General features: G+C 40.2%; 1 protein-coding gene across 2 annotated transcripts; it reads left to right on the top strand.

Moving 5' to 3' along the window:
• Window positions 1–425: 425 nt before the first annotated feature.
• Window positions 426–8,336, top strand: LOC147983021 (sodium/hydrogen exchanger 8-like). Of its 2 annotated transcripts, XM_087542790.1 has the most exons (14): window positions 428–806; window positions 876–926; window positions 1,011–1,102; window positions 1,925–2,002; window positions 2,078–2,235; window positions 2,518–2,619; window positions 2,698–2,815; window positions 5,477–5,529; window positions 5,609–5,674; window positions 6,426–6,470; window positions 6,634–6,689; window positions 7,716–7,900; window positions 8,032–8,082; window positions 8,163–8,336. In XM_087542790.1, the coding sequence occupies exons 1-14, from the start codon at window positions 656–658 to the stop codon at window positions 8,319–8,321; spliced, it is 1,365 nt and encodes a 454-aa protein (XP_087398916.1). In that variant the 5' UTR covers window positions 428–655; the 3' UTR covers window positions 8,322–8,336. The 2 variants fall into 2 exon arrangements, with proteins under 2 accessions (XP_087398917.1, XP_087398916.1); XM_087542791.1 differs by lacking the exon at window positions 2,518–2,619 and having other exon boundaries at window positions 426–806.
• The last annotated feature ends 793 nt before the right edge of the window (window positions 8,337–9,129 follow it).

Genomic DNA, 9,129 nt, shown 5'->3' with positions numbered 1-9,129 from the left:
ACTCGGTTTAGGTTTAAAAAGTCCTTCGCCGATGACCTGACAAAAAACACTTAGCAAAGAGTTGTGCACTCAATAAACTCGCCGATTCCAGTAGTGACTAAGCGGTATATAGTTTTCCGTGGTTACATAGAGGAAATTTGACGGCCAAAGTAGAGCTAGCCAAGTGGATCGATTCCCGGCCGGCAGCTTCGATATGGAAAGAATGGTCCATTTTAGCGTGCTACCAGCACCGTTGGATAGCAAAGCATCGTATGCACACCATTTTCAAGGGAGAGTTCAATCTGTCTGATCCATATCAACATCGTCCCACCATTAGATAGCAAAGCATCATATGCACAGCATTTCCGAGGGGGAGTTCAATTCGTATGGTCCATGTTACCAAAGCATCGTATGCGGTCTGTCTCCAACGCGCACATGCATCATTCACTAAGCATAACGAAGCAACGGTCGTGAGCGATACGTAAAGCAGTGCGATTCCTCAGTTCCAAGGGGAGAAAAAAACAAAAGCGTACAAATGATCTATATATGCATGAAGCCAGCTCGTACGTGTTCTTCTCCAGGAACTGTTGAAGAGCCCTAGAGAAAAGAAAGGAAGTGGTAGTGCTGCTCTCCTCTCTCCTGGGTTTGTTCCTCCTTCCTCGGCGGCGAGGCGACGATGGAGGAGCCCGGGTCCAGCCCCGACGACGCCGTGCTGTTCTTTGGGGTGTCCCTCGTGCTGGGCATCGGCTGCCGCCACCTCCTCCGCGGCACCCGCGTCCCCTACACCGCCGCCCTCCTCGTCCTCGGCGTCTCCCTCGGAGGCCTTGGTCTGCCGCTCGTCCTTTACCCTCCGCTTAACGCCAGTTTGTAATTTGTTTTCTCTCCCCGATGCTCAGAGTACGGAACGAAGCATGGCCTGGGCAAGCTTGGAGCTGGCATTCGTATCTGTACGTAAGCCCACCCTGGACTGGACTAGACTAGACTGGATGTATACCACAAGTGCTGATCGTGCTTGCTGATCGTGCCTGCAGGGGCTGCCATAAATCCTGATCTTCTTCTGGCTGTTTTCCTTCCCGCCCTTCTCTTCGAGAGCTCCTTCTCCATGGAAGTGCACCAAATTAAGGTATCTTAACAAGGCTATCCATCCAGTTGGTGTCATAACTCATAAGCTAGCTAGCTGGTGCTTTGATACGTGAGTTTTTTTTTTTTTGAGCGTACTTTGATACGTGAGTTTGCTCCTTGACGGCGGACCGCGGGCACGGTCACAGCGCGAATTGGATACAGGCCACTGCCGCGACGTGGGTGGGGCCTCATGCATGCCATTTCTCCCCCGAAAATGCTGTGCATACGATGCTAATATGGACACTTTTTTTTTACTCGTCTTTTCTCTCACCCATCGGGCTTTTGGGTTCGGGTCAGGCTTGGCCTGGCTCAGCCCGAGCTTGCCTCGGCCCGACGGGTGAACAGGTCTAGCCAAGTCGACCTTTTGTACTCGTGAAATTTGTAAAAGTTGAAATTCCTAGTTTTCTAAAAGTTCAAAATTTTGAAGTTAAAGCTGAATATTCTATAACTTCAACATTTCTGAAGCATGCATGCTTTTCTTTTGGCTGCTTTTGCGCATGCCAAAGTGATACTACAGCACGCGCCAGGTGGAATACCGGCACCAAACCAAAAGGGAATAGGAGAATTTTCCCAAAATGGGAAAAACAGTCATAAGGTGACTGCCCCTTAGTACGACCCTCGATGCAGATAATCTTTGGTAACCATAATCCACACCTCACTTTTCGCTTCTCTAACTTTTCTTGCAGTCAGGATCATAAACGTTTGTAGTTTTGGTTGTGTTAATACCTATCTCTTCCCTGCCAGTTATTTGTTCTAAATTTTTATATAGCATTACAGTTGCATGTATGTTTTTTCAGTGTATGCTAAACTATTTACTTTGCAGAAATGCATGGCACAGATGTTGTTACTTGCTGTTCCTGGTGTGGTGATCTCAACATTTTTGCTTGGCACTGCTGTAAAGGTATGTACTTGGATTAATAACAGGCTTAGGCCATTGCTTTCATTGTTCTGAGACTAGCTAGTCAATTTTCCACAGCTTACTTTACCATACGGTTGGAACTGGGAAACATCATTCCTGTTTGGTGGACTTCTTAGTGCAACCGATCCCGTTGCTGTGGTTGCACTTCTAAAAGACCTAGGTGCGAGTAAAAAGCTTAGTACAATAATTGAAGGAGAATCCTTAATGAATGATGGGTATGGTACTATGGCCCACGAATTGTTCATCTTTTGATTCTTAGACTGCATGCTTGTTTTCCTGTTTGTCTCTCTGTTCCTCTATGAGCAATTCCATTCTGGTGAACCAAATTAGAATGAGTTACTCAATATATAGATTACAAGTTTTTGTGTTATGTTAGATGTGTCTAGACATTATTAGGAGAAGCACTTTGGAATGTATGCTTCGCACCAAGTTTTGAAGTATTTATTATACAAGTACAGTTTCATGTGAGATTACTAAATGACCTTGCATTTTCATAGGACTGCCATTGTTGTCTATCAGTTATTCTATCGCATGGTGCTTGGAAGAACTTTTGATGCAGGGTCCATATTAAAGTTCTTGTCAGAAGTTTCATTTGGAGCGTATGTGAACAATATATAAGTTTGAACTAGATGATACAAAGCCATGCTACTATGCTAATCAGTATTTTCTTTGACCAGTGTTGCTCTGGGCCTTGCGTTTGGAATTGCATCAGTACTATGGCAGAGCTTTATTTTCAATGATACAATCATAGAGATTTCACTTACTCTCGCTGCCAGCTATATTGCCTTCTTCACTGTAAGATAATCTGATAACAAACATATCAAACTCTCATATTTGTCTACCAGGACATGATTTGCTCACTGTTTTGAAATAGTTCACTGCCTTAAAAAAATTCCAGTTCCAGTCATGGAATGATTGTCAAGCAGTCCTTTTTGCAACATCTGGAATGTAATTTTGCTTGTAAACTGATTTTTCTCTCTCTTGAAAAGGAGGTCAACAATCCGGGCCTCTGCATCAATTGATGCATTTTTATAGGGTTCGGGGGGTGGGGGTGGGGAGCTGAAACTCTAAAAATGAATGTTGGCTTTTCCAGTAAAAATGATGAGGAATAGAGTTCTAGATTTTAATATACCAAGAGATGGTCCAGTTGTCATTTCTAACCTAGTCCATCCAGTTTACTTTCTTTCCAGCTTTTGGACTCATTAACTGTGTACCATTAAACTGAAGTTATCATGCTTAAATCCATATGAGCTGTCATGTTTGTCTCGGATAAATAAATATCAATATTCTTGATTGGAGCTTTCATTGCTTGTGCATGACTTTTTTCCCTCTAATGTCTGCTGCAAGACAAATTCCAGACCATTTAGGGGCATCTCCAATGCGCCCCCAAAACGGACACAATATCTGTCTGCAGACCCAGATACGGGAGCCGGCCATCCAACATTGTCCCCCAAACATCCGCCCTGTTTCTTTTAATTCCGCAACACTCAAATAATAACATATCAAGTCTTCGATGAGTGAAAACATTAAAATGCGGCGCTAGTTCAAATGTAAATACTACAATCCAACTAAGTTTTGAAATAAAGTAGTTCAAACTTGAATTCAACTCGCACATATGTTCTGGTTGTCCCATTTAAGCGCCCACAAATGCTCAATCAGATCTTTCTGAAGCTGCTCATGAGTTTTTTGATGCCGAATTTGTGATGAATTTGGACAAAATCATCACATGTGGTGGGATTTTGATGTGGAAGTTGGATAGGATCACCCTTGTTCTCAAAGTGGACCTCCGGCAGGATCTTCAGCCTCATCATCCGCGACCATGTTGTGCATGATAACACATGTCATCATCTCCCACAAGGTCTCCGGATCCCATATATTTGCAGGTCCTTAAACAACTACAAAACATTTTGGAGCACTCCAAATGCCCTCTCCACATCTTTTCTAGCTCCTTCTTGTCTTTGGGCAAAGTGAGATCTTTTCTGACCAAATGGATCAGATATGGTCTCAATGAAGGTCGCCCATGGAGGATAGCCATTAACCGGACGGTAGCCCTTGTTGTAGTCATGCCCATTGACAGTGTTGTTGCACGGAAGAGCTTGTCCTTCAGTTAACTTAGCAAACAATGGAGACCGTTGCAATACATTAATGTCATTGTGAGACCTGGGTATGCCAAAGAAAGCGTGTCAAGTGCAGCGGCCCTGTCATGCAATTTCAAAAATGATGGTGGGCTTCTTAACTTGGCCTTTATATTGCCCTTGTAGAGCATATGGGCAGTTCATCCATCTCCAGTGCATGCAATCAAGAGATATATGGATACTGGCCATCATCTTGCTTTCGAGAGTGCCATGAGCCTTTCGTTGTCTGCGAAAGTTGATTCTCTCAAGTAGTGAGGTCCAAACACCTCGACCATCGTAGTAGAAAATCTGACCATGGTGTCTCTGTATGTGCTGTTGGACATACAGAGGTACTCGACCCAAAAATCTATGGCTGTGACATATGCATGCGTTTGAAATGTAGACGTGCACTTCTGGTAACCAAATAATTCAATTCTTCCTACGACACCCTTCCTCAGGATGAAGTAGTCATCGTAGGCCAGACGCCATTGTAGAGGCAATCAAACACATTTTTCCGCATTCGAAAGCACTGGCAAAAATTGTATGTGAATAGGGCATCACAGGCAAAGTAGTCACCCATCCGCATCAAATTCCCCCGTGCCCTATTTTGATTCAGCACTCGATGACCTTTAAAATTGAGAGCATGCTCTTCCGCATGCTCCGCGTCTAAAAGGACCACCTGCATCATCGTTGTTTCATCCACATAGTCATGCTTATTAGTTGAGTCGTTGGAAGGCTTAGCGTAGTTCTCATACAAGTATTCCATGTCTGAATCTGTTGCTTCTATAATAAGGGAGAAAAAACGTCACAAAAATAGCATGGGGATTTTGCCAAACACTTACCGAGCATCGTGACCCGCATGGATGACCTGCGCGCTGAACTTATAAGAGGTAAAGTAGTGGCCTAGGCAAAGCGGCGCGGCGACAGGTGGCGTGGCGAAGGTCCGACAAGGGTATGGCAGGCGGCCGAGGTGGTACAGCGACGGCTTCGGCTAGGAAGGAAGCGAATTCATAGCAAAGGAGAGCAAGGGGGAAGGGACAAAGACACGTGCTCAGGGTGTGGTTTTGGGTGGCCCAGGGGTGTCGGATTCCTACGTGGCGGAGGCCCGGACGCCTGCAAAGCACCCTAGTTCCTTTCCAGTTTGTGTGAAAACGAACACTTGGACCCATTTGCGAATGTGTACGGTCCATGTTGGATGGAAAAGTGTGCCCGGACAGCTTAGTCCAGACATATGCGGGCGATTTGAGGGTTGGCTTTTTGGAGATTCCTTAAGATGTTATCACTGATCAGGCCTCTAGTTTTTTGTGAGCTATTTTCTGTTGCTAATATTTGTTGGTATCAGGCGCAAGATGCATTGGAGGTCTCTGGTGTCTTGGCTGTCATGACCTTGGGGATGTTAGTAATACTTGTCTTTACATTCTGATTAGAATATTCTACAATCTCCCCTCAAATACTGAATTTGTGAGGTTGATAGGTTTTATGCTGGTTTTGCAAAAGCTTGTTTTAAGGGTGATGGCCAACAAATATTACATCATTTCTGGTATGTTCAAGCAATATACGCCACTCTCTATTGTCAGCAAAGATCAAAGTTCTCAACATATTATCATCATCATTAATACTCCTAGGCAAATATATTAATTTGTTCATTGTTGATCATGTATCAAATCAATACCATGAGGCCGTTCATCCTCTATTTCAATGAGCATAGCCTGAGATTTAGTAGATTTATATTTATACCATTTGCTCTCATAAATATAGTAAATGAGATTTGACTAGTAGAAGCTTGTTATTAATTTGTCTAAACTTTAGATTTGTATAAATAGTTTTCAATAACCATGTAATTTAATCATCAATGGCCTGAAATGGCATTCATAACTTATTGCCGAGTCCATAATACCAAATTAAATTGCATGATTATTTTAAACGACACCCGGAAGCATCAACAACAAATTTTATTGTTTATGGCAAAGTGTTGGTATTGCATTGTTGTCTCTTTCTTTTCAGACAAAATTTGTTTATAGAATGTACATTGGGATCCTTTAGTTCATAGTAAATTATGCATTATTATGAATTCAAATTTAAGACATCATATATTGGACTTATTTATTCTCTTGGAGTGTCTTTGTAATGGTAACTTCTATGAGGGCTAAAGTGCAAACATGTGGTAATAAAAATGTGTGCTCTCCCTGTTGGAGACACACAAGATTTCCCAATTCATGCTAGATTTTCTTTCTATGTTTTATGAGACGTGTGAACTTCATGTCTGATTACTATTTTGTACTTGTATTCAGGGAGATTGTTGCTTACATTGCGAACACACTCATTTTCATACTGAGGTATCAACAACTTTTTTGAACTTTTGTACATATATAAAAATAATACTTTCTGATATTTTAGTTTTTGCCTGGCTAAACTAAACCATGCTTGCTTTTGTTTGGTACGATATTGTTTTTAATATGGATACTTCCATAATGTTTAATACATCTGAATTCCCACCAGTGGGGTTATTATTGCAGATGGTGTACTACAAGATAATATCCATTTTGAGAGGCATGGTATGGATATTCATGTATCTGTATATACTTTTCATTGTTAATCAAAAGGCACTATGTAAGCACTTCCACTAGACTTCCACAAGATTTTTGTTTGTTTTCTGCTATCATGTGTGAAATCATTTTACCATTCATCATGGTATTGCAAATAAATAAATACATGCCACATATGTTTGGAACTTGGGCTTTTAAGACATGTGCTGTTTTTTGAGCTTCTGCACCATGGGACAAAACAAGCTGGGTGGAATGTATCGACTCTGTTGAACCCCCCCCCCCCATATAGTAGACCTTTCTTACTTGAATAAAACTAGACTTTTGACCTTACAACACCGACATGTCAGAGACTCAGAGTTTAAAGATTATTTTTAATAGTGAAAGTAGTTGCGTAAGTCCATCAGGTTATGCGTCTACCATTTACAATTTGTGCATTTCTTTATTTTTGGGGTATTTGCGGGGATTCAATTTTGGTAATGTGATGGTAGTTATCTAATACTAGACTTACTAGTATCAAAGGCCTCGATAATTTAACTTCATAAATTTATCTTCTTACTATTTGAGACATATCCATCCGCTTCTGTGAAATTTGGATTTTGTTGTAGAGACTTGTTCAAGAGTTATCAAAGATCAATCACTACTATGTTTCATGAGCTTACGAAGATCAATTCACATTTGTTCTTAGATCGGGTTGTGTTAACATGTTTTCATCCAACGTGGGCTACTTATCTACGGATTACTTCTGACCATTACCAATTGTTTTTTTAAAGTTTACTAAATTTTCCACGAATGGGTTATAGATCATTTGTTTTTTATCCATTCATCATGTGCCACTATCATCATGCTTATGATGGTGCAATGTGTAATCTTCCTATTCATTATGGCCACGAGTAGTCAAAAGTCATTGGACAAAATCCTCTGACAAGTGCACACAACTGACTGTCTGACACAATTTATTTCCACATGGAATTACAAGCTTGGTTCTAACCCATCTTTGTGTTGTCCATATAAGGCTCTTATCTCTTGCTATTTTAGGTACTCCATGGGGGTTCCTTCTTCTCCTCTATGTGTATGTGCAAATATCGCGTGCATTGGTTGTCATTGTCTTGTATCCATTGTTGCGTCACTTTGGGTATGGCATGGACGTCAAAGAAGCAATAGTTCTTGTTTGGTCAGGGCTGCGAGGGGCAGTTGCTCTATCACTCTCTCTATCTGTTAAAGTAAGTTAATTTTCTTGCGCCAATGCCATCTATCGTCACTCATCTGTTTTACCATTATGTTTGTCTACATCTTTTCTTAAACTAACATGTTGTATAATTTTCAAATATATTTATTGGAATACTTTTACTAGCATGCTAGTGATGCAGTTCAACCTTATCTTAAACCAGAAGTTGGAACAATGGTATATGTCCTTTCCTTTTTCCTAGAAACTACATATGAAATATTCATTCGAGCTTCGTTGATATTATAAATGTTTTGCAGTTTGTGTTCTTGACTGGTGGCATTATGTTTCTGACATTGACTATAAATGGTTCTACCACACAATTTTTGTTGCACCTACTTGGTCTTGGAAAATTGACAACAACTAAGGTTAGCTTTACAAGTTATCAAATGTCATTTTTTTCTATAGACTATGCCTAGCATGAATTTTATTTATTTATTTGTGCATAAATCCATAAAAGAGGCCATTCTTAAAATTCGGAAAAAATACTATATGTAGCATGTGTATGGCATATATATTTAAGGGACCGACTAATGGCCAGATGACTAAAATTTCGTCTTGGTCAACCACATTTTCAGCTGCCATTCAATTCATATCAAACAAAACAAACAACCATATACAACAAAAACCAACTGACTACAATTTTGATTCAGTTTATTTCCCTCACACAACCTAACTCGTGAATTTACTCAGAAAGATGACCACAATACTAAAAAATACCAATTAGGCTGAAAAAGTCTACTCCGCGCTAAACCGATTACGACTTCTCAAAGGCAGAAAAAACAACAACAATGTTCTTTCAATAGAAGAAAATTCTAGGAATGGGTTACTTGATAGAAATTTGAACAAATGAAAAATCAAGGTGAACAAGATAAATGAATCATGGGAGTAGATTACCCCTAAATTAAACAAATACAAATCTAAAATAAAATGAAACTATGTGTAACATATTAGAACATAAAAAATCCCACTTTCTCGAGGATTTTTAGTCCCACTAGACTTGCATACAAAAATGAAATTAAATAAGAGAGAAGAATGAATGAAAAAAGAAATTGTACTACCCATCAAGAAGAAAGGGAATGAAATAAATTTAAAAAGAATGACAAAATCTACGCATAATTCATGCTTTTTATATCATTCAAGAATGTGCATACAATGGTAGAATTATTCAAAATAGAATTTGCAAAGAAGGAATGGATTAGTGGCATTTATTTTTCCCCTTTAAAG

This window comes from Triticum urartu, chromosome 2A, assembly GCF_056163025.1.
Source record: "Triticum urartu cultivar PI428250 chromosome 2A, HENAU_Tu73, whole genome shotgun sequence".
Classification (NCBI taxonomy): Eukaryota; Viridiplantae; Streptophyta; class Magnoliopsida; order Poales; family Poaceae; genus Triticum; species Triticum urartu.
The sequence above is the reverse complement of the archived record's forward strand: the minus strand, read 5'-3'. Positions and strand labels throughout refer to the sequence as shown.

Coding starts and splice junctions, on each gene's coding strand:
- LOC147983021 (XM_087542790.1), top strand. CDS start 656: ATGGAGGAGCCCGGGTCCAGCCCCGACGACGCCGTGCTGTTCTTTGGG. Junction 927..1,010: donor TGGAGCTGGCATTCGTATCT/GTACGTAAGCCC, acceptor TCGTGCCTGCAG/GGGCTGCCATAAATCCTGAT. Junction 2,620..2,697: donor TCAGAAGTTTCATTTGGAGC/GTATGTGAACAA, acceptor TTCTTTGACCAG/TGTTGCTCTGGGCCTTGCGT.